At 55.0% G+C, this 23780-nt stretch overlaps 1 protein-coding gene across 5 annotated transcripts in view; it reads left to right on the top strand.

Annotated features, from left to right (window-relative positions):
- The first annotated feature begins 3448 nt into the window (after positions 1-3448).
- Positions 3449-23780, top strand: part of PRIMA1 (proline rich membrane anchor 1) — a 61562-nt gene continuing 41230 nt past the window's right edge. For 4 of the 5 annotated variants that reach the window (XR_006705273.1, XR_006705274.1, XM_045451928.1 and 1 more), the window contains exons 1-3: positions 3611-3737; positions 4414-4539; positions 11581-11716. Coding sequence is in view for 3 of the 5 variants with exons in the window: in XM_045451928.1 (XP_045307884.1) it covers positions 4447-4539; positions 11581-11716 (229 nt within the window). In the remaining 2 variants the exon portion in view is untranslated. Of the gene's footprint in view, positions 3584-3610; positions 3738-4413; positions 4540-11580; positions 11717-23780 lie in introns of those variants that run through there. The other variant, XM_045451929.1, reaches the window with a different exon arrangement.

The following is a 23780-nucleotide window of genomic DNA, read 5'->3' as shown; positions in this document are numbered from 1 at the left end:
TTTTCAACATTGTGCCAAAGAAGTTCTGGCATCTCACCTTATTTCCTACAGGCTATTGTCATGAGAACCAGCACCGTGGTGCAAGGCACCTGCTGCCATTAGGTCATTGCTTGGTCTCCAGGCCAAGAGGAGCTGTTTTTTTTTTTGTTGTTTTTTTTTTTTGTTTTGTTTTGTTTTGTTTTGTTTTCTGACAAAGGGAGAGAGAGATGCTTCTACCAGCCAGCAGATTTAGGGAGATCTGGGGGAGGGGTCTAAGATTTTTCAGGGCTTGTCACCCAAATGTCTCTATTCCAGATCACAAGGTCCAACTCTCTCCCCATCAGAGCCCTGACTTGGACACGGGACACCTGCGTGGTTGCACGCCAAGACTCCTTGTCAGTTCTGCTACCCCACATACCAGTTCTGGAGCCTGACCTTCACACAGTCTGTCTTGTGGATGTCAGTTGGCAAATGGCTTCCCTGAGCCTATCATTGGCTTTCCAGTGCTGTCAGAAGCCATCTGACCCCACAGTCCTTATGATTATCATTTCCCCCACGTCGATCACGCACAGCAGCCACGTGACCTTCCAAAGCCTGGCTTTCTACCTGCATCTCATTCCAAGTAGCCACGGGTGGAGCTTCAGAAATTGTAGGGTCGCTATATGCCATATACGACCCTGCTTACCATCAGTAATGGGGCTCGTATTGCTTCCAGACAGATCGCAGTCCGGCTCCAACATTCCATCCTGAAGATCGGCTTTCTAGGGTCACTCGTGGTACCAATTGTCTGTAGTTCCTGGGGAGACAGAGCATGAAGCAATGCTTGCTTGCTAATCCTTTATTGAGGGATACGACCTTCGGGCAACAGACGTGAGCGGGCAAGGGGAGTGGAACAAGCAAGGGAACACAAGGCTGTGTGCTACTGAGCTGGCCATGTCTTCAGAAGAGCACACGGTCGGTTGCCCAGTCGTGCCTACTCGAATCTCCTGACAGGCCCAGTGAGACCACTACGATCCAAGCACCGGATCTTTCCTCCTTTCACTGGTCAAAATTTGCCCTGCAGTTCTGAGCAGTTGCCCGGTCCCCTGTAGGCAGATCCCAGGGACTGTGGTGTGCGGTTGCCATTTGGGTCCAGAAAGGGTGAGAGGAACCCGAGCCCTGCCTCAGCCCTGCTATGGGGGGAGGGGGCCCATGCCAGAGGCTGTTCTTTGCCATAAGGCTGTGATGCTCCACAGTGTTAGGAAGGCCAGGAGGTTACGGGCCCAGAGGTACACAGAGAGGGCCGAGCACAGGAGTCCTGAAGACCAGAATGTATAATGCAGGCCTTCCAACATATAAAACCTGCCCAGGTCCTTCCAAAGAACGGGACGACTGCCTGGGGCTCAGTCCTTCTCAATCCCAGGTGAGCGGCTGTGTGAGCCCGGACAAGTTCCTCACGTCTCTGAACCTGTCGAATGGAGCAATTACCTTCACCTCGAAGAGTTGTGAGAACGGCATTAAATGTGATACGAAGAACGTTTTTTAAGTGGTAAAGAGCTCCGTGTACAAACATGACAGGTTGCTGTCACATCGAAAGACTGGAATCACCAACTGAACAAAATACCCTGACTGGCTTAAGTAGAAAGGCATTAGCATAATCAATGTTGTTTTGACCTCAGCTGATGAATAGTGGCTCAATTTTGTGACTCATCCTTCTGCTTCAAACTATTAGTGAGGGAAAGTCACCTGGGAAGCCCCCTCTTTCAATATTTTCTTACCATCCCTCCTCCCTTCATGGTTGTCGCACAGGACAGCACCAATATCTCGCTTGTGCCCTGGTGTATACCCCTCCTCAAATGCTCCGTCTGACCTTAGTAGGCACTCACAGACACTGTGTATGGAATGGATGAATGAGTGAGTGCATGAATGAATGAGTGAATGCACAAGTATCTCCACCTCTTTGCCCAAGGGATTCCCAACACTTGAAATACTCTCCCATTCCCAGAGGCCATTTTCATCTGGAAGCCTCGACTGCCTTCTGCCTCATCCACATTCCTCTACCCCTGCTTACAGCAGACCCCCTCTTGCACCACAGCTGGAGGGCAGAAGGGCCGATTTCATGATCTGTCTCCTTGACTGCACCCCAGGCTCGCGGGGGGGGGGGGGAGGCACAGAGTCCCATTCACGTTTCTCCCCCCATGTCTCCTTGGTTCAGATGTGGCTCTAAAGAGTTTACCCGGAGAATAGTCTTGGGTAGGCACTCTGCATGCAAGAGGTCCCTAGAAAACTGGTCGGAAAACTGGTCTGCAGGGCAGTTTATACTCGGAGTGGGTGTCTATATGGGGTGATGCAGGGTGCCCACAGAGACTGTGAGAAGGAACTGAGTGAATGTTTCTTCAGTGAGTCAACTACAGTGTCTGACTCTCCACTCTTAGTCCTGGGCTCTTGGTTCCCTCCTTCCCCCCACCTAAGAATAGGATTGTCCACGCTTTGGGGGACCTTCTGGAAGGCCATCCATCAAAGAGCTTCCCAAGCGCTTACACGGGATAAACAGAGCGGCTGCGCGTACCTGCGGTGCGGTCTGGGAGGCCGGGGGGCAGCGGGTTTGAACGAAACGTGGCAGGCTACTTCGCGACCGACTTGTTGATAATCTTGCCTCCAACAGAGGAGTTGGAGACGGTTGAGGAAAAGCAGTGGTGGAGAGGTCCTCCCCAGGGCCGCAGGCAACTCCCTCCAAGACGCAGCGTGTGGTTGGAGAGGTCCCCGCACTGAGACTACAGAAGGGACAACAGGGCCCTTGGCCCCGGGAGGGCCGGCTTGTCCCTTCGAGCCACGACACCCAGGGGACACTGCCGTTCCGAATGGGGCGGGGGAGGGGAGACAGTCCGCAAGGACGGAGCGCAGGAAGGGGTCTCCGCGAGTCAGTCCTTGCCCCCTTCCCGCCGCCCCGGAGAAACTCGGGGGAAGGGCGGGCGCGGAGCCAGACCCCCTGGGGCCGGGAGTCCTCTTCCTCGCGGGTGAATAAATAAATTATTAAGCTCCCAATACACAATAGCCTCGCTAGATGGAGACGAGGAATCACTGCAGCGGCGCTGGCGGCGACGGCGGGGAGCGCGGGCGGGAGCGCAGCTCCGGGCGGGAGGCGGGCGAGGCTCTGGCGAGGCTCACGTCTGTTTTCCTTTTTCGTGCATTATTTATTTCGCCTCCGCCCGCGGCCCTGCTGCCCGAGCGGGCGCACCCGGGCAGCGCCTCCCGCGGGCCGGCGTGACGGACGAGGACGGCTCCGGCACCCCCGCGCCCCGGGCAGCCGCGCGGCGCCACCGGGAAGGGCGGGGATCCGGGGAGGCTCGCGCCGCCCGCTCCCGGCGGCTCGGAGGAGACTTTCCCCGCCCTCCCCTCCGCCTCGGCAGCCCGCCCCGGCCCCGGGCGCGGGGTGCCGCCCCTCCCGACCCGCGCGCGGCCGGGAGCAGCCCGGAGCCGCCGCGCCCTGCGCCCCGTGCGAGCGCGCCGCGCCGGGCCCCCGCTCGGCAGCCCGCGAGGCCCCAGCCGCGCGCAAACTTTTGCTCCAGTGCCCGGCGCTCCTCCCCGGCACGTGAAGCCCCCAGGCGCCCGCGCAGTCGCCAGGGTGAGGACCGAGGCCCCGCCTAGAGGGCGGGGGACCGGGGAGGCGGCTGGCTTTAAATGGGGGCCGTCCGGCGGCTCGGGGACAGTCTGCCGCGGGGGGAACGCGGACCTCCCTTCCCCGCGCCGAGGATCTGCTGGGGCCGCCGCCAGGCAAGGTGGCGTGAGGCACTGGAGGGGTGCGGGCGGAGAGGGAGGCCGGAGGGAGGCTCACGCCCTGAAGCGGGAGGCCCGGGCTGGGGAGAGCGCGCGAGGGCGAACGGGGTGCGCACGGAGGTGCCTATGTTGCAGTGTGCGCAGTGGGGGCCGGCGGGGCAGGGAGGGTGCACGCAGCGTGTGATTTCCCGGTGTTGTGCATGCAGGGTCAGCGAGTGTGCAGGCATGAGTCGGTGGGTGTGCACAGCCGTATCTGTGGGTGTGCAGGCAGGGTGAGCGGTGCCCGCCGGGTTTGAAGTGTGCTCACAGTGGGAGTGAGTTGTGCATGGCTGGGGAGGTTTCTGGGGAGATGCACTGGGCTAGGTTAAGTGTGTTTGGCTGTTTCTGGAGGTGTGCATGGAGCTAAAGTGTGCACGCAGGCTTCTGGGGGTGTGCACGGGGCCAAGGTATACACAGAGGGTTCTGGGGGTGTGCGCCAGGACAGAGTGTTCTGGGATGCCGGCCTCTGTGAGTGTGCACGAAGGGTCAGCGAATGTGCAAGCTGGAGTGAAGGGGCAGGCTTGGTTTATGAGGGTGCCCCAGGGTGCCCGCCCAACCGGGACTGCTACGTGTGCGGGTGCGCGCGGGAGACGGTGCCCGCGCGGCCTCCGCCTGACCAGGGCTTTGCTCCCCTGACAGTTCGCCCCAAGTGCGCGGGTGCCGCGGGCCGAGATGCTCCTCCGGGACTTGGTGCTGCGCCGTGGCTGCTGCTGGCCTTCTCTGCTGCTGCACTGCGCGCTCCACCCGCTCTGGGGCTTCGTGCAGGTGAGCGGCGGCCGGGGGTTGTGGGCTACTAGGCCGGGAGGTGCGGGCTCCGCGGGCTGCACCGGGGTGGGGGTGGGGGGTGGCACTGTTTCCTGCAGGCGCCCTCTGGTTGCCCCTGGGGAGAGTTTAGGAAAAGAAGAGGTACAAGCCCTCCCGCTCTCCCCAGCCCTCCACACTCTTGCCGTGAAAAGATGGGGCAAAACTCCGGGGGGAGGCCTCAGTCCTGGCGCGCTAAGGCCTGCAGGACAGGGCCTGGGAACAGAAAGGGCTTGGGAGTGCCTTCTTGATGACAACATTCTGTTGCAGAAATGCGGGAAAAGAAACCGTAGAGCGCTAGCACACTTACAAAGAAAATGGTCCCAACAATATACATTCTTTATTTCCCACCAGAATCACTAGTAAACTTCCACTCGGGCTTCTTACACTGGAATTGACACAGCAGAGGCTGTGCTACTCGTAGGCGGCGGAGTTGGAGAAGTGCAGGGATGGTGCCCGGTGGCCACTGGTGGGGATGGAGGAAGGAGCTGTCTGTAAGGACTGCCTGGGGCTGGAGTCCTCACCCTGGGCCCCCTAGACCCCCAGGGCAGAGGCCAGGAGGCCAGCAGCTGGAGTTCTGTCAGTTGGGGTCAGGGAGAGGGTTAGATGGCATGGCCCCTAGTACCTCCCAGGATGCCCACGGTCAGTGGTACGGTGGAGTGGTGAAGTGGACTTTGGTGTCAGCGCTGAATTTGGAGCCCCGGCTCTGGCCCTCGCCGGCTCAGGACCTCAGGCAATGCCTCTCGGGGGCCTCGGTTTCTTGTTCCTCTCTGTGCTGTTACAAGACTTGGATGAGATCAAGCGAGTAAAGATCGCTTAAAGCCGTGCCTGGACCATAATCAACACTAAACGGTAGCTGCTGCGAGTAATTGATACTAGTAATGGTAATGCTGCTCCTCTGTCTGCATGGCCGGGCACTCTGTTGATCACGACAGAGTCTGTTGGAGATTTTTGAATTCTCAGTGGCTCAGCAGGCGCTGGAGGGCATTTTTATTGTTTTGAGCATTGAACCGCCCAACCCTGGGGTCTTTGCGTCGTCATGTTCTTCTGGTGGCATTTTGGGGGTCGAGGATCGTTCGGATGGTTGCCCTGAACAGGGAGGGAGAAATCAAAGAAAAGAGGATAGGGGGAGACCCCTTGCCAGTGTGCCGCGGTCCGTGAGCTGTCCCGAGTGATGGGGCCCCCCTGGGAACCAGCTGTCGTCTGTCCCGCTCAGATGGTGGCCTGGGTGATTATTGGGGAGCACCAGGGGTTCTCATGCTGGAAGGAGCGTGCTGGTTGAGCGGGTGGGCCAACCAGAGTCTGCCCCCCACCCTCAGCACCAGGCTCATCTTCTCCGCTCTCTTGTCTGGCTTGCCTCTGTCTCCCTCACCATTGTTTTCCTTTTGGAATTGACAGCTTTGTTTAACGTGTGAAACAGCAGTTATTAAACTCAGCTGTGCCGCCTCGGGATTCAGGGTTTTGTCACTTGTAAACACTCGGGCGGTTTGGGACCAGCTTCCCTTGCTCAACTTTTAGTTGAACCTCAGTTGTTAAGTTCACTGTGTTTTCATATTCGTTTGTTTACCGTTTTCCCTAACACTTTTTTTCAGCTGATACGTATAGACAGCCGCATGATGATGTTGTCAGTCTCCAAGACTGGAATTCTGTGGTGTCGACTAGCAAGACTGAGGCAGCAGACCCCCTGTCTCCCCACCATTACCACCAAAAGAAATAATTTTGTGACAGCAGCTCAGTCTTTTTAACCACCTCTTTCAGCCAGGTCGTACTTACCCAGGCGTGTGTGTGTGTGTGTGTGTGTGCGCTTCAGATGCTGTTACTCAATACAAATCAATTTTTGTGAAAATCAATTAGAAAAGGAGTCCTCCAGACAAGTAAAATGGGTAAAATCTTGGCAGGAGGCTCTGGAAAAATTAATCTACAAATGATAAGGACCGAGAAGCCAGGGCAAGAGGGGCTTTAGAATGGATGGATCTGGTTGTTGAGCGGAAGAGCTGAATCCACGGGAATGGAGGGGAGAAGAGAAAAATACAAGTGCGCAAAGCCATGTATTTTCCTTTAAGTGGAGAGGTTAAAATCTGTCACATCATAGGAGTTCCTTGAATATAGAGAAAGAAGTCAGAGCTATCTGTGTTTTCCTAAGCATTTTGCCAGAAGAATCCCCCAAAGTCGTAAGCATTTGCGAGACGGAGACCGACATATCAAAGTGCTGTAATTAATAGGGTAATTGGTGAAGCAAGAGACCTGTGGTCCCCCCAAAGCACCAGGTTCCCACCTTGCAATCCGCCTGACGCCTCTGGCTGCCGCCCAGATGATAAGGAACTTAATCATTAAAGTCAGATGACATTTAAATTGCCACAAGGTTGGTGGGGGCATTCCCTAGCCTTTCCCCTTTCTTCTTTAATGTGTCTGGAATAGCGATTCTGAGCTTTTGTGATTTAGGGTTCTTCTAAGTTCACTTCCCGATGATTCCTTTTTTTTTGCAAGCAAAGAGGATGACAGGCTGGCAAATTTATTAGGTGTGACAGGAGTGTGTCTCATCAAGTTACTGTGGTGCTGGCCTGTCTCCATAAAAGATGCCAGAAGCCATCATCTTTGTGGGCGTCCTCCAGGGAGACAGGCTCTGATCCGGGCCAGTGGGTCTCTGTGCGCTAAAGAGGAGCCACCAGCAAGGCTGAGCTCATTTCATCAGTAGCATTTATTGGGCACCTACTGTTTGCCAGGCCCTTTGTGAAGTGCGGGGGGCAGTCCCTGCCCTCATGGCACTGACAGTCTGGCACTGGAGAGATAACTAAGTAATGATAGGTAAGAGAACTCAGCAGGAGCAGACAGCTTGGAGATGAGACCCGATGGAGGGGTCAGAGAAGCCTGGCAGGTGGAGGGCTTCAGCTGAGGCATGAGCAAGGACAAGATAGGAGCAGGATGCCGTGTGAAGGAAGCCTCCAGGCAGAGGGAATAACCCTGAGCCCAGAGGAGAGAATGGGGCACTGGAAGAACCTTGGGGAGGGGAGGGAAGTCCCAGGTAAGGCTACTATTGTAAGCCGCTAACCTAGTGTCTTACAGCTTGGACTTGATCCTGAGGGCCATGGGAGCTGTCGAAGGTTTTCAGCAAGAAATGACATAATCTCAGCCTGGCATTTTAGAAACCTTGGTCCAGCCCCACTGACAAGATAGATTTGGAGAGGTGGGGGTGAGGCAAGAGGCAAGGAGGCCGCGGAGGGGAGCAGTTGCCAGATTTAGCAGGTAAAATTGCAGGACATCCAGTTAAACTTGAATTTCAAATCAACAGTGGCTCATGCTTTTAGTGTAAGTATATCCCACACGATATTTGGGACATACTTCTACTAAAAATTGCTGTTTGTCGAAAATTTCACAAGGTGTCCTGTATTTTATCTCACAATCCTAAGTCAGAGGCAGGTGCTGCCCTGGGAAGATACAATGGTGTCCTGGTTTAGGGCAGTAGTAGTGGGAGTGGGGAGACATTGATGGAGTTAAGGGCTGTTCAGGAGGTAACATCCACCGACCCGAAAACCTGCGCTGATTGGCCGGGAGTGAGCGGGAACCAGCAACCATGGAGCACCGTGGCCCCCAAACCACAGTGGCAGGTACCGAATCCAGGTGACCGTGGGACTTACCTGTCCCTCAGCCCACTGTCCATGACAGCAGCATTGACAAGATTCTGGCCCCAGGGGAATGCTGCAGAGCAGGGGCAGGAAGGCAGGGGACAGCAAAACGGGACCAGAAGTGGTCACAGGAAGTAATGGTGTCGGCTTTTGTTCGGCGGGCTTTAGGCAGGTCGTTGACCTCCCTGGGCCTCTGCCCATTTTTAGTCAAGTCCAGCCAAGAGCAGGTGACCTCAGGGGTAAGTTTCTTCTCCTTGTGGGACTCCCCACGATTCAAAGCAAGCAAGCCAGGTGTCGAGACAAGTTCCCAGTGCTGAGATTGTTCTCTCTACTGGTCTAAACACAACCACCGCCAATCTGCAGAACCCCCGAGGGGACCCAGAGTTGGGGAACAGAAGAGATCTTGTGTTTCTCCACTGGTGGGCAGACCATCCCCCAACACATCTTTTCATTGTGCACCAACTGAATGCAGGGCCCTGTGAAATCTTAGTGCGTTACTTAGCCTTTCTGGGTCTGTCGTCCCTACCCGAGCCCCCGCCCCAGCATAAGCACGGATGACAATATTTGCCTCTCTCCGTGATCTTCATGAGAGTGAAACGAGAGCCTGTTTCCCATGGCTGACACACAGTAGCGCTCAGGAAGTCTCACTTGGTCAGGACTAATAAAGCACAGACCCACCCACCACCTGCCTGCCCTGCCCCAAACGTTCAAGGCTCAGTGTGGGCAGCAGACGTTACCAAACAGTGGGGAAAGTGCCCAGAGAGAAGGGTTTACGAGGTGAAGAAGCTACCCTGGGCAGATGGATCTATTTTCTGGGGTGGGGGTGGGGGACGTGGGGCTCGGGAAGTTGGCAAGTAACCAGTCAAGAGAGGCTCGGTAGCCACAGGCTTGCACTGGACCACACCCCAGTGAGGGGCCCCAAGTGGGGTCCACCCCCCAGGGAGAAGGACAGACAGCCAGACACCAAGGAACCATGGATTTTTTTTAAGTGCCATGCGTTCCTTTGTTCCCTCCCCCTTCAGCCTTGAAACTTGGCCCCGGCTCCCCCACTGATAATTTCATCGCATTAAACTCTCTTATACGTCCGTACCCTTATATCCTCTCACAGAAAAATGGGTCATCGTGTTGGGCTGGGTTAAGCAGATGTGCTCCTCTTGAACTCTTGCATAAATTGCCCCTCGGAGAGAGGGAGAGTAATTGCTTTAGCAGTGGCATTGCTTGACGTTTGCACACTGGTGGAATCCAGCAGAGGAACGCCCTCGGAGGCCAGCATTGGCAGAATGGAGCCTTCGAGCAACCCCCGTGGTCTTAGAAGGTCTTAGAAGGTCGGAACCAAGAGGAGGGCAGCTCAATGGCCCCGGGAGAGCTGACAGGCGCACTGGTGAAGCTGCTATGCTACGAGTTAGGCATCTCCATGGACTGACTAGGAGAGGCCCACCATCAGAGGATCTGCCCTTCCCGGCAGGCGATGAGATTGCCTTTGGAGTTTGAAACTCACTCCATGGCCCTCTGAAAGCACTAAACGGTCGCGAGCAGCAGCTTCTTGGCCCGGTAGATATTAAGTCAGGGCTGTAAATCAGTCCACCTCCTGCTGCCATCCCCCAGTGGTCATTACCCAGCCTGTTCAAGGCCTCCAAGTGGGAAGGGAGTGTCGGAGCCCCGTGGGGTCTCTCTGCCGGGCCGGGGACACGCACAGAGGAGGAGGCTGCATTGGGCCTCCAAAGGCCGTCTGCAAAATGCCTTTCCCGAAGGCTGGCTGCATTGCAGGTGGCTGGTTGCAGAGAACCTGGGGTTTTGGGTTTCTACTCCCCTGAGATGACAGCCAGAGAAGTTACGGTGGGCTTCGTTGAGGTGAGGGTGACCGCCAACTCTTCCCTCCAGGCCGTTGAATCCGCCTGTTCCCTGGGACGGGCACAGAGCCGGGGGCTTATGGGTTAGGGCCCTCTGCTGCAGGGAGGGACGCTGGCGGTGTGTCTAAGCCAGCAGTTCTCACGCGGGCTAAACAGTAGAAGTCTAGCCTGGGGACATTAAACAAAATAGTCATGCCCAGCTCCACCTGCAAAAATTTTGATTTAACTGGTCTTGGGAAAGGCTCCGGCACGAGTTTTTTTTTTTGTTTGTTTGTTTTTTTTTAAAGCTGCCTGGGAGGTTCTAATGTGCCATCAGGGTTTGGAACTACTGGTCAAGCACAGCCCCCATCCTTGTTTACAAGTGACGTAATGAAGGCTGGTGTGGAAAGAGTACAGACCAGGAGTCAAGAGCTACGGATTCTGGTCCAGTTTTTAATACTCATCCACTCATCCATCCATCCGTCCATCCATCCATTCACCAAGTATTTACTGAATGCCAGGCATTCCCTTAGTGGCAGAAAATCCAAGGCCCAGCCGCCACCCCCATAGAGCTTATAGTCCAGTGGTGAAAACAGGTGGGAACCAGGCAATCACCCAAATGTAGATTTTTGCCCCACGGAGTGGAACCTGGTACCAGGAGAGCCTATAAAAGGAGAACTGACCTGGTCAGGCATGCTTTCCTGAGGAGGTGATAGCCACTCTGAGTAATGGACAAGGCGAGAGAAAGGTGTTGGAGAACATTCCGGGACCCTGGAGCAGCAGATGCAAAGTGGAGGGGGAGGGGCGATGCATGGCCAGGGTCCAGGGAGTAGAAGAAGGGCATTGAAGGCAGAGCGGAAGCTGAGAGCATGGGGTGCGGTGGGGCTGGAAACGTTGTCAGGGGCCTCCTGAGCACGGCCCTGTGGCCACATGATCTCCTGAGCTGTGGGCAAGCACTCGGGGATTGCTGGGAGGATGCGGATGGTTTGGTCCCCTCCGGCTCTCTTGCTCACATGGCCTGGGAAGGTAGGCTTCCTTCCTCAAGATGGGGGCACCTTGGCCTGAGTTGACAGAGGAAGGCTGTCAGGAGCTGTGGACAGAGAGAAGGCGAGGGCTTCTGGAGACTGGAAGAACGGTTGGCTAGGGTTACTGAGGAGGTAAAATCAGTATCCTGTCACCACATGGTGTGGGAACCTTGGGCAGCCACTTCTCCTGCCTGGGTCTCGGTTTCCTCATTTGTACAGGAGGGAAATTCTGAGAGTTAACCATCAAATTCTTGTCGACCTCTCATTAATATCCAAGTTACTTGTCACGGCCTCAGCGGGTCCCTGGCAGAGCTGGGAATAACACCTTGGTCTCTAAACCTGCCCGGCCAGCCTCCCACAACATCGTTCCCTTTGAGCCAAGCCCACGCCTTCATTCTTCCCCGAGGCAGTCTTCGGTCTTCGGGAAGGATCCCGGGTTCCACCCTGGCTGGGATCGGGTGGCGTGGGTCCATTTCCCTCCTGGTGGCCTCATTGTCTTCTCTCGGGCGCGTGTGCCCGTTTCTGCAGGTGACGCACGGTGAGCCCCAGAAGTCCTGCTCCAAGGTGACCGATAGCTGTCAACACATCTGCCAGTGCCGGCCCCCTCCCTTGCTGCCCCCACCGCCCCCGCCCCCACCGCCTCCCAGACTCCTCTCCGCCCCAGGTAAGTAAAGGTTTGTTTCTGGGGTTCTCTCTGTGTTTTCCGGGCCCAGAAAGGCCCCGGGAGTAGAGCAGAGGGCAGCCTTGCTTCCTTTGTAATTTTCCACTGGCCGAGCAGGAGGGAAGCCAAGGCCCAACTTTTCCCTGCAGTCTGCAGAACGCCTTTCCCACAGAATGTTCCTGCGGGATGGAGGAGGATGTCTCCATCGGTTAATCAGATAAAAGTCAATCTCCATTTGATGAGTAACTCAGCCTGGATTGTTCTGAAGGCCAGAGCTTGAGAGGGGTGCAGCCATCGGGCCAGTCTTAAATACCCTCCCCATGCGCATGCTTTCATGTCTCTATTTTAATTCGCGCTTGAGGAGGCGATTGGTTAGGAGCCCAAGCGGCTCTGGGAGCGAACTTAAACAGATGCCTGACAGCCATTTGCAGCGAGTTCTGCTAGAAACCTCCCTTTCACTTGTTTGCCTTGATTTCATCTACGGACAGGTTGATTGCCTGGTCATTCAAACAAAGGAGGGTTTTTCTTTAGCCGGAAATGGCCTCATCCTGATTCTCAGGGGTTAAGTCTCCTGCTTACAATTGCTGGTTGAGAAGGTCACTAAACAGAGATTCTGCATCTTGGATGGATCACTCCACGTTTGGCCTCTAGACCACCTGTGATCGTGTGTGGCTCTCTCTCGCTGAACACATCTCCGTTGAGTTATTCGGGGCATATGTTAAATAACCTTGACGACGCCTATTCTCCGGTAGATGGTGTCTTCAGGCTCTCGGTGTCCAGACAGTGATGCAATGTTCTAGAGGATCTTTGCAGTTCAGATGCATTTCTGAGTTTGGTCTGCTAGGCCCTTACCTGTTCCCATTCTTCCGTGACACCTGTAGCCCGGTGCTTCTCTGAGTGTAGCCCTCAACGTCACCTGAAGCATTCCTTTTAAAGTGTAGCTCAGGACCCACTTCTAACCCACCCAGTCAGCCTTTGGGTGCGGCTTAGGAATTGGCATTATAACAAGTTCAGAGATGATCCAAATATAAGTTAAGGTTGAGAACCTTGGCCTACCGGGCTCTCTGCTCCAGGCCTCCGAAGGACCCTGTAGCCCAGCATGTTCACCTCCCTCTCTCTCCTGAGGGAACCCCTGGGCTGTACCGGGGGGGCCCAGCCTCAGGCACCTGCCTCTGCAGATCACTCCCTTCCCCCTTTGCTTCCTTTGGAAGCCCTCCTCTTTCCAATTTTTGGGCAACGAGCCTATGCCATCTCCTGTGCAAGCCTATGCTTGCATCTGATTGGTCCACGTCCCCCAGCAGGGGTCCCTTCCATCCGCCCTGCTCTAACTGAGCCTCTGTGCCAGACACAGAGGTGAAAGACCATTCTGGTCTTTGGGGGTCTCTCAGCCTCAAAGAAGAGGCTCAAAAAGTGGCCTGAGAGAGCACAGGTAGCCTTCAAATCTTTGAGTCGTTGGGCCACAGTAGACAGTAACATTGACCCGAGTCTTAAGGCATGGATAGGGTTGTTCTAAGTTGATAAGGAAGGTGTGGGGAAAGGACATCAGACAGAAGGAACAGCGTGGGCAGAAGGTTGGAAGCATGGCTTTGTGAGACTCAATCATGGGAGTCCCAAGCCCTTCAGTGGGTTGGAAGGAGTTGTCAAGGGGCGGAACGTGAAGGGCCTTGTGAGCCTGGCTGAGGAGATCACATTTCATCCTATGAATTGTTGTTTGCCAAACATCATTCACCATATCCAAATACGTCCTGTTATTTGCCTTAGTTTTTATTTCATTAATGTTTATTTACTCTTGAGAGAGACAGAGAGAGACAGAGCATGAGCAGAGGAGGGACAGAGAGAGAGGGAGACACTGAATCCGAAGCAGGCTTCAGGCTCTGAGCTATCAGCACAGAGCCCGGCATGGGGCTTGAACCCACAAACCATGAGATCGTGACCTGAGCCAAAGCCCGACACTTAACCGACTGAGCCACCCAGGCGCCCCTGCCTTAGTTTTTCTTTAAATAGATTCATTTTTTTTTGTTTATATTAACCAATTTCCAAAAAAAAATCTTTATATAACTACTGAAATGAGTCAATGAAAAACCAGTATCATTGGCATAATTAGAGGGTGACCATAAAAATAAATGCAATGAACACAAAACAGCGTTTCAGAGTTCTAGCTTGTTGTGGAAGGTTCCGAGCTCAAGGCTCTCCCTCTTCTGTTAAAAAGGGAGAGGGTGCGCCTGGGTGGCTCAGTCAGTTAAGCATCAGACTCTTGGTTTCGGCTCAGCTCATGATCTCACCGTTTTGTGAGTTTGAGCCCCCCTTTGGGCTCAGTGCTGACAGCACAGAGCCTGCTTAGGATTCTCTGTCTCCTTCTCTTTCTCTGCCCTTCCCACTCTCACGCTGTCTCTGGCTCTTCAAAAATAAATAAATAAACTTTAAATCCACTTAAAAAAATAAAAAGGGAGAGAAGCAAGTGGTAGAAAGATAGATGTCAGAGCTCGAGCAGGGACCGCGTGGAGATTTTTCTCTGTAAAGAAATCAGAAGGCTTGTAAGAGAACCAAAAGGGGCCTAAGTTTCTTGTTCCGTGTCTCAGTGTGTTGGCGTGCTGGGTCCACCTGCCATCTGCAGTCAGCTCACTTACCTGCAGGGACATGCACCCCACCCTTTAGAAAACTGCTGCGGGTAGCAGTGAGCCCACAGAGGTGTTAAGCGGGAAGGCGGCAGGATTCCGTATCGTCTTCTTCAGAAAGGTCAGCTTTCCCGACCATGTGGAGGGTGGCTTGGGGGGTGAGCTGCTGGACCGGAGTCGAGTGGGGAACTCGTCGGGAGACTGCAAGCCCCAGACCACCCATCAGGGCCTGGAGCCAGGCTGGGAGCTGCAGAGAAGGGGAGGCAGGCAGAGAGTGCCTCGTGTGAGGCGAGAGAGGCCTGCTGGTGGGCTTTGGGCCTGAGGGCTTCTGGGGGCGAGGAGAGCAGACGCAGTCTGGTCCTGTGGCGGGGCTCTTTCAGTTACACATAGCTGCGATACCAAAACTGGGGAGAGAGATGTTAGTCTCTCGGTTCATGTGTCGGGACGTTCTAGAAGCAGGTCTTGTATGATGATAGCATTGGATCTCTGTCTCTGCCTCTCTGTCTTCTGAGTTCTCCTGGGTTGCCTCTTCTCTCAGGCTGGCCCAGTGTCTGTGGCTCCAGGCTCTGGGATTCCATCACCCTTGCAGTTAGTAATCTTCCTACAAGGGGAGCTTCCTTTCTGAATCCTTCAACTGAAGTCCCGGGGCTGACTGTCATTGGACCAGCTTGGGTCACATGTCTGTCCTTGGACCAGTCAAGGTGGCCTCTGATGGGATGGAATAAGCTGATTGGTCAGGCCTGGGCCATGTGACCACCCTTGGCGTTGGCATGTAGGGATAGAGGTGAAAGGACAGATGGCTTTCCAAGGGAGGAGCTAGGTAGAGGAGCTGTATACAGCCCAAGGACGAGGATGTGGACCCTGGGCAGGTCAGACAGGGGAGGCACCCCACAGCCATGGCCTCCCTGAGGGCGTGCGAGGCAGATTAGACCAGTGGCAGAGAAAATATTTTGCACAATTCGCTCTGTCCTTGTCGAGCCCAGCCTAGACCTTGCACACGGTGGTGCCCGGTAAATGTCAGGCACCTAGAGAGCCACATTGCAACTTCAGCCTGTTCTGTAATCCCCAAGGGAGTCGCCTCTCCCAGCAGGCACGGGGCTTCAGAGCTATGAAGCTGCTGTTGTCATTTCGTTCAGTAGGCGTACATGGGGCTCGGCAGGGCTGGGCACTGTGCCAGCGGCTGGGGAGCCAGCGGAGAGCAAGAGAGGAGCCGTTCCTGCCCTCATGCAGCTCAGTTTGCAAGAGGTATTGGCAGGAGCGTCCTTTCCTGCTATCTTTCTGGAGACACTGCATGTAGGCACATGTCACCTTTTGCCCATCGGATGTGCCTTTCATCCCTTGTGCTGACACGGGCCTCTCCTTCACTGGCCAGCCTTTGCCAAGCGCCTGCGTTGGGCATGCGGGAGGCACACAGAGGTGCACAGGGACTTGTCCTCACCAGCAGGGGCTGGAAGGGGGCATCTGGGAAAGAATTCTCCAGTAGATGTTGGATGAGGTGGAGCAGAGGGAGGCCAGCCAGTCCGTGGAGGAGGGGGAGTGGCTGAAACCCGGAGTTAGGAGCCCGAGGATCAGGCAGAGGACTCCCTGCTGAAGGAATGTTTGTCTGTAGGAGTGGGGGTCTGGGGTAGAGGGAGAAAGAGGGAAGAGAGAAACCTCTATGCGTCTTCAGGCAGACCTGTCCAGTCTCCCATGAAAGCGACTGCCAGAAATGCGTATTGGAATTGTTGGATGTTCTCCATGCGGCCAGGCAGGCAGGCCTCCCTCTTCATCCAAACAGCACCCTGCTGCTCAAGGTGACCACCTTGTCATGTTTTGCCCAATCCTGTCCTGGTTTTACCCCTGAAAATCCTATATCCCGTGAAAGCCACCAGTCCTGGGCTAACCGGGACAGCTGGTCTCCCTTTTGCTGAGCCACTCTTGTCTGGCAAAGGCAAGCTGGTGTTTTTGGGTGTTGATTTGTTTGGTTTTGGCATGTTTGTTTTGTTTTGTTTTATCACGAAACTTTCAAGGACGCTGCCTCCCCCCCATCTCCATCTGGAACTCATTGCTCATGGGGGCAGCTCAGCTGTGCATTCCTCTGTTGGAGGGGGGAACCCAACCCTGTGCCACCCCTCCCAGCAGCCCTGAGAAGTCTGTTGAGTCCCACCTGTCACTGGAAAGGAGCATGGAAAAGCATCTCCACTGTCTGCCCTTTGTTCCTCCAACTCTGCCTACGACCCTTTGCATTTAAAAGGGGCAGCTGGACTTCATAAACTGTTACAAGCTGTGGGCCAGAGGGAGAGGCTTGACCAGTGGTTCCCAAACATGAGTGTGGTCAGAATCCCCTGGAGGGCTTGTTTAAACCCAGGTTGCTGGAGCGGGTCCCCAGAATTCCTGATTAGGTGGGTCTGGGGTGGGGCCTGAGGATTTGCCTCATTCCCACATTCTCAGCTGTTTCTCCTGCTGGTCTGGGTGCATACTCTGAGAACCAGTGTCGGAGAGAATGACAATCAGGGCAGGGAACCTTAGAGTCAGACCCAGCCCTTCCACTCCTCGCTCTGTGACCCTGGGCACATCCCATCCCTCTCAGAGCCTCAGTATCCGCATCTGTAAAGTGGGGCTAGTGATACCTCCTGGAGAAGGCATTGCTGTGAAGGCTGGAAATTATATAGGCTGCACTTGGCAGAAGCTATGTGCTTGAAAAGCACTGTTACAGCCCAGTGACTCATAGCCTGGCTTCCCTGCCCTCCAGACCTGGTGGCAAATCCTTCTCATTAGCTAAGTGATTTGGGCAAGGTACCCTTTTTCTTTTTAATTTTTTAAAGTTTATTTACTTATTTTGAGAGAGAGAGAGAGAGAGAGAGAGAGAGAGAGCCTGTGCGCAAGCAGGGGAGGGGCAGAGAGGGAGGGAGAGAGAGAGAATCCCAAGCAGGATCCCAAGAATCTGTCATCGCAGAACCCGATGTGGGGTTCGAACTCACGAACCGTGAGATCATGACCTGATCCAAAATCAGGAGTCGGACGCTTAACCAACTGAGCCACCCAGGCACCCCTGAATAAGGTATCCTTAACTGCTTGGGACCTCAACTTCTGCATCTGCAAAATGGGGCTCATGACGCTACCTGGGGCATGTGCGTGGTCGTGAGGCTTCGGTGACATGTGGTAACCACCTTGCGGAACCCAAGTAACAGTCCATAAATGGCAGCTAATAAATAATACTGGACGTGCCTGGGTGGCTCAGTCGGTTACATGCCTGGCTCTTGGTTTCAGCTCAGGTCATGATCTCGAGGTTTTGTGAATTCAGGCCCCGCGTTGGGTTCTGTGCTGGCAGCGTGGAGCCTGCTTGGGATTCTCTCTCTCCCTCTCTCTCTCTGCCCCTCTGCCACTCATGCTGTCTCTGTCTCTCTCTGTCTCTCAAAATAAATAAATAAACTTTAAAAAATAAAAAAAAAATAATAATACTAACAGTAACAGTCATGATAATGAAAGGTCACTGGCCTCCAGGCTGGGTGTTACTTACACGTGGTGCTGGTGCCTCTCTGTTGTCCAAGGGGCATCAGGTTAGAAGCTTGAGGATGAAGTTGGCTCTTTAAGGGTGTGTAGGCTCCCCTAGGTATTTGACAGGAAGGAAAAAGTTTCCAGAGAGTTCCGCCCATGCCCCTTGCCAGGTTCACAGTCAACCAGAGTCCTGGGTATTTCCGGAAGGCGTGGGCAGGGGTGAATCCTGGCAAAGGTGACGGCGTGCTGGGGGCCTGAGCAGAGAGCCCACACGGCAGCCGCCGGAGTTGGACTCACTTGGTGGATGTCGGCGATGCCCACTCGTCCCCGCGTGTGACTCAGCGGAGGCCGCGGAAGGAGACGTGTACTAGCCCTCAAGGAAGAACAGGGGCAGCCCTCCGTGCGACCTGCTTCTGAGGCTGATTGGGCCAAAAATAGCTGTGGCAGAACAGAGGCGGGCGCCTGCGTTTCCACAGTGCCTGTCTTCACGGAGTCGAGTCACCGATAGAGATTTTATTTTTGCATCTATTTTATTCTTAGAAAAACCAGAAGAGAGGTTAAGTGACTCCCCAGAGGTCACACAGCAGTGGTGGAGCTAGAATGGGGTCACCTGGTTCCCAGACCTGTGTGCCAAGGGCCAAGTTTTAACAAAGAGAAGCAAATGGGAGTGTGGGAGTTCTAGAATGCTTTTTTTTTTTTTTCCCACTCACCCAGAACACCAGAAGGAAACCAGTGTTTGGTTCCCGGTGCTGAGGTGGAAGCTTGCTTTCCTCGTCTCATTTACTCCTTAAACACTCTTTAGAGTAAGTGGTATCATCTCCAATTTCTGTGAGGAGCTTAGGGCTCAGAGAGGGTGAGTTACTTGTTCCAGGCTGCCCAGCTGGTAAGAAGGGGAGGTAATTCCTGCTTCCTGCTGCATCTTTTGCCCACCTCTGCCCCTCTGTGGCTGACCGTCAGGGTCAGGACCCCCTTTCCTTTCCTTGATCGGGCCTTACTCCTTCCTGTCTCAGAGTCTTTGCATATGTGAGTCCTTCTGTTCCAGGCTCCCCCTCAAAGCGGTTGACCTTAACTCCCGCAGGCTTCAGCCCAGGAAAATCCTCCCTGACCTCCACAGAGGTCACACCATTCCCAGGTCCATCTATGGCCAAGGAACAAATCACCCCAACAGTTAGTGTTTAAAAGCACAACACGTGCATCATCCTTTCCTCTCACGGTGACGGGATTGACGGGGCTCCACCAGGAGGCTCTCACCTGAGGTCCTTCCTGTGATTTCAGTCCCTTGGCTGGGGCTGGATCCATCTTGACGGCCTCGCTGCTCATGGCTGGTGGCTGGTTCCGGCTGGTGGTTGGGTCCCCAGCTCACCGTGTCCACCTCCAGACATTTTTGAGCAGAGGTGCGGTGTGGCCTCTGCAGAGACCAGTTCCCTAGCGAGGAGGCTGTCCTTGCGTCCAGGCCAGAACCGGTGGTGGGGCGCTGGATGTGGGGGCGATGGTGAGGTGGCAGTCTTAAGCCCCGGTCCAATTTAAGATGGTTTTGGAGGCCGGGGCGATAGGACTCGCCTGGTGGCTGTGGTTGTAGGGGAGGATCGGGGCCAGGGATTCTGCTGGGTTTTGTCGATGAAGGAGCAGAGAAGCCATAGGACGTCACCCACACTGCCCCCTCTCCTTGGTGCTCAGGGCGTTGGTGATCTCACCAGTGGGGTCGTCGAGCAGACTCATACGGTGCCACGCAGGGGTCGGCAGAGGCTCCGATGTCCCGCAGCGTGTTTCAGCAGCTGCCGTTTTAAGGACACAACCTCTGGGGCTTTAGCACAAGTCCAGGGGTTAACGACACTTCATTGCTATAAAGAAGCCAACAAGAGTTTCTTCTTGGTTGTAAGGAGTTTGGGGCAAGCGGAGGAGGAGGCCCTCAGAGGCCTCTAAAGCCGAGGGTGGGTGCCCCAGGTGAGGCCCACCCCTGGGACCGGCCTTCTCCACAGGCTCCTTACGAGAGCATGGCTGCCATGGTGCTGTCCTTGCCAAGAGTGAGACCTGATGAGGGACCGGAGGCGTCATCTAGGGCCCATGTCGCTTTGCACGTGTTTCGCTTCATGGCTGCATTGGCGAAGCTGGTCTTCACTGTCACATGCCTTTGGACCCGCATTCATCCAATTTGTGGGAGACGGTTTCCATCCTGTCACCTGTGAGGCACTTGCAGGCTTGCGCATAGGAGGACCGGGGGGCCGGGCCTGGCTCTGGCCCTTAACAGCCATGCACTGGTCACTCAGCACCTCTCTGAGCTTTATGCTTATCTCCCTCCAAAAGTGGCTGTGGAAGTGGAAATAATATGTGAGGGCCTTGCCTCGCCTCTGGCACATTCTCACTCTTAGTAGATAGGACCTCTTAGTCAACATAATCCTGGCTTGAGCACATCTCGTATCCAAACTGGCCTTGGCTCCCCCATCCATGAAATGGGCTGGCTCCGTCTCGCATCCCACTCTGTGCTGAGCACAGTGCATGCGTGAGCCTGATTTTTGTCTCTGGACGTGAGCGTCTGGTATCCGGAAGAGCTCTAATAGTTGCTGGCTTTTTCTTTGAAGTGATTTTCTTTTTTTTAAGTACTGAATTTTCTTCTCCCAATTCAATAAATGGAATGGTCTTCCATTTATTTGTTTGTATCCAGCAAATAAAATATTGCACATTTATGTGGACTCTAATGTAGTCAACCAACCTTTGTTTGTTGATTTACTGAGCAAACCGAGTGCCAAGAGGTTGTGCCTTGGCAGGTCCTGGGGCTGCAGAGATGAATTATCCACAGCCCTGCGCCTCCAGTTGGATGCCGGAGCTTTGGCTGCTGGGAGGTGTTGGCATCACCTGGGAGTGTTAAAAATGACTGATGCTCGGGCCGAGCCTGGAGGGAGGTGGTTCTTGTCTGAATCGAGGTTGAGACCCTTGGCTGTAACCAGAGGCACGAGGCAGGAAGGGCTCTGTGCCAAAAGGAGAGGAACAGGTGTGTGCAATGGAGTTAGGGGCTGGAAGGTCGGTGAAACTTGCACACGAGTGAGTGACCTCCCAGCGCCACCATAGGCGCTGGGATGTCCCCAGAGTCAAGGCCAAACTGGACTCTGGGGACATCCAAGAATCCGGGATCTTAGGAGGGGTCGACTCGGCACAGGGGTGGAGATGGGGAAATATACATGTTGGCCAGTGCTCGCTTCCAGCCCCGACGTGGACCTCCAGGGTGCTCTAGATTCATATAATATAAAGTTCACCATTTTACAATGTACAGTCAGTGCTGTTTTTAATATAGTCACGAGGCTGTGCAGCCATCACCCCCTATCTAATTGCAGAGCATTTTCATCACCCCACAAGGAAACCCCAAACCTCCAAAGACAGTCCCCCTCCCAGTCCCTATTCTGGACATTTCACATAAACCTGGGTGCCTCGGTTTCCTCATCTCCTAGCAGGGATGAAGCCTCCTTCCTCAGGGTGGTTGTGAGGAGGAATCCAGACACTGTGTGCGGGCTCAGCCCCCTGCCTGGCGCAGGGCAGGTGTTCGGAGAGTGTGGCCTCCATAATGGAAAGGGATCCTGCAGGCGCACGATCCTGCTGCATGGGGATCAAAAGCTGGTTCTGGCTAATTCTGGCCTCGTGTGGACCTCGTGGGGCCCTTGAGTGGGTCGGCCAGGCTTGTATGCAACCATGGTTAAAACAGTGCCAGCCCCAGGTGATCACCCTGTCAATGTTAGCGACTTCATATTATGGCAGAATTCATATAGGATGTCTCACTTGTGTCCGGGACAAAGCAGCCATTCTGACCTATTAAGTTTCGGGTCCGACCCCTGAGAACCAGGACTATTGAATTCATCTTCATCCGCTGAGACAGCCCAGAGCCTGACGCGGGGAAGGTGCACACTGAGTGTTTGAATAAATGAATGCGTGCGTGACTGGCAGGAAGACAGAAGATAAACTCTCCAGGAGCAAGAGGGTTGAGGGGGGACTAACAGTTTTGAGCATGCCATTTGCCAGGGAGCATCTGGGACTGTGTCTTAGTTCGGGCTCCAGAAATAGATACTGAGACAAGAATTCGGGTACAGGTGGCTATTTGGGAGTCGAGCCCAGAAAACACCCATAAGGAGTGGGGGAGGGAGACAGGGCAAGGGGTGATGTCAAGACAGTTATCCCTGTGGGCAGCGCGAGGGAGCTCAGTCCTGCTGGGGAGCTCTGGGAAATGGTGTAGGACAGCACCTAAGAGGGACCCGACCTGAGGGCCGAGGTTAAGAGCTGATCCCGGAGGCAGTGGTTCCTCGGCAGTTGGAGCCGAGTCAGTGAGCCCTGGAAGGACACCAGTATCCGCTACAGGCTGTGACCTTATTCCCCTGTTCTTGCCATGGGTGACCTCGCCCCTGGCCAGACCCAGATGGGTCTATGCCTTCCAGGAGTCCGCACCCCTCTTTCCCACAGATCAGCACATCAGCGCTCATTGGGATACCTAACTTACATACTTAAAGAGCAGTAAATCATTCACTGCTCATTTACTCATTCAACAAATATGTGTAGATGTCTCCATCGCGGTCAGAGCACGACTCAGTGGGTAGGGCAGGGAGAGCCCATAGGGAAGGTTCAAGGGGGAAGATCGGGGTTCCGTTTTTTCTCACGTGGAATGTGGGATGCGTGTGGAGGGCTCGAGGAGGCAGAACACGGGAATTGCGGACAAAACGGAGCACCAAGAATCCCCGAGCAGTCAAGCTGAGTGGAAAGTGTCCCACCCTGAGCAGGTGTCCTGCAGGAGGTGGTGGGGGCGGAGCTGAGGGGGAATGATTGGCCAGGTGAAGCCTGGGCGCAGAAGTGGGGAAGAGCGGCGTGCTCCTGGCAGAAAGTTTGGCAGGGCCAAAGGATTGGAGGCCACAGAGAGTCTGTCCATCCCAGGACTGCAAATGCGCCCAGGGCTCGAGAGAGAAGCTAGAGGAACATGGGCAAGGCACAGCATGAACAAGTCCTGGACTTGAACCTCAGGCAGTGCAGAGCCCTGGACGGTGTGCGTGGAGAGTTACCAGGTGAGGAGCCTTCAGACAGCCCCGGTGAGGGGCTAAGTGGCAGGGACGGAAGGCAGGAAGCAGGGAGGAGACGGTGGCCCAGGGGGAAGAGTGATGGTCTGGGTCAGGTGGCGGCTGTGAGCAAGGGGGTCCGGGGCTTGAGAAACTTCTGGACTAGTGACCCACATTTGTCTGGGATGAGCGGAAAGGAAGACTCTTGGATGACACTATCTGATCAGATGCTTCTCACGGAGACCGGACACAGAGGGGGAGTGTTCCAAGGGCTTAGCAGGTCCAGATTTTGTCACGTGGTGTTGGAGGTGACCTGTGATAGGAGGACGCGGTCGCCTGGTGGGTCTGGAGTTGAGGGCGAGGCCTGAGCTGGCCCTAAGGGGGAGGGGGTGGGGGCAGTGACACCGAAGCCACCAGAGGTCACCCAGAGAGAGAGTGGGGAGGACAGAGCCTGAGGTTCGGGAGGAAGAGGCTCCTGAGAAAGGGTAGCTAGAGAGAGGGGAAGAGAAAGACCAGAAGAGGTGACTCGAGAGGAGGGAAGGAGCCAGGGCTTGGAAGAGTTCACAGGATTAGTAACCAAACACTGTCTATCCCTCCCCATCCACTTCTCTGTGCCTCCAGAGTAGAGAATGATGGAGTTTAAGGACTTAGAGCTCAAACAGGTGGGTGGCTCCCACTTGGGGACCATGGGGAAGCAGGTGGGGATATAAACCAGCATCCTTCAGGGGGCCCCCAGGAAGGCGTTGGAGCTCACTGCGGGCCTGGAAGGTGGGGAGAGGTCCGACTGGCCTCCCAGAGTGGGACGGCCATGAAGAACGTAAGGGAGCCAGCTGCACGTGACTGGGAGCAACCAAGGGCCCCCAGTGGAGGTGTGGGTTGTCTCAGGAGTGTGTGCCGAGGCAGGGCGGGGGGGCAGGGGTCAGGGCTGAGTTTCCGAGACTCTGAGAG

Source organism: Leopardus geoffroyi, chromosome B3 (assembly GCF_018350155.1).
Source record: "Leopardus geoffroyi isolate Oge1 chromosome B3, O.geoffroyi_Oge1_pat1.0, whole genome shotgun sequence".
Lineage (NCBI taxonomy): Eukaryota > Metazoa > Chordata > Mammalia > Carnivora > Felidae > Leopardus > Leopardus geoffroyi.
This window is presented reverse-complemented; position numbering and strand designations above follow the sequence as displayed.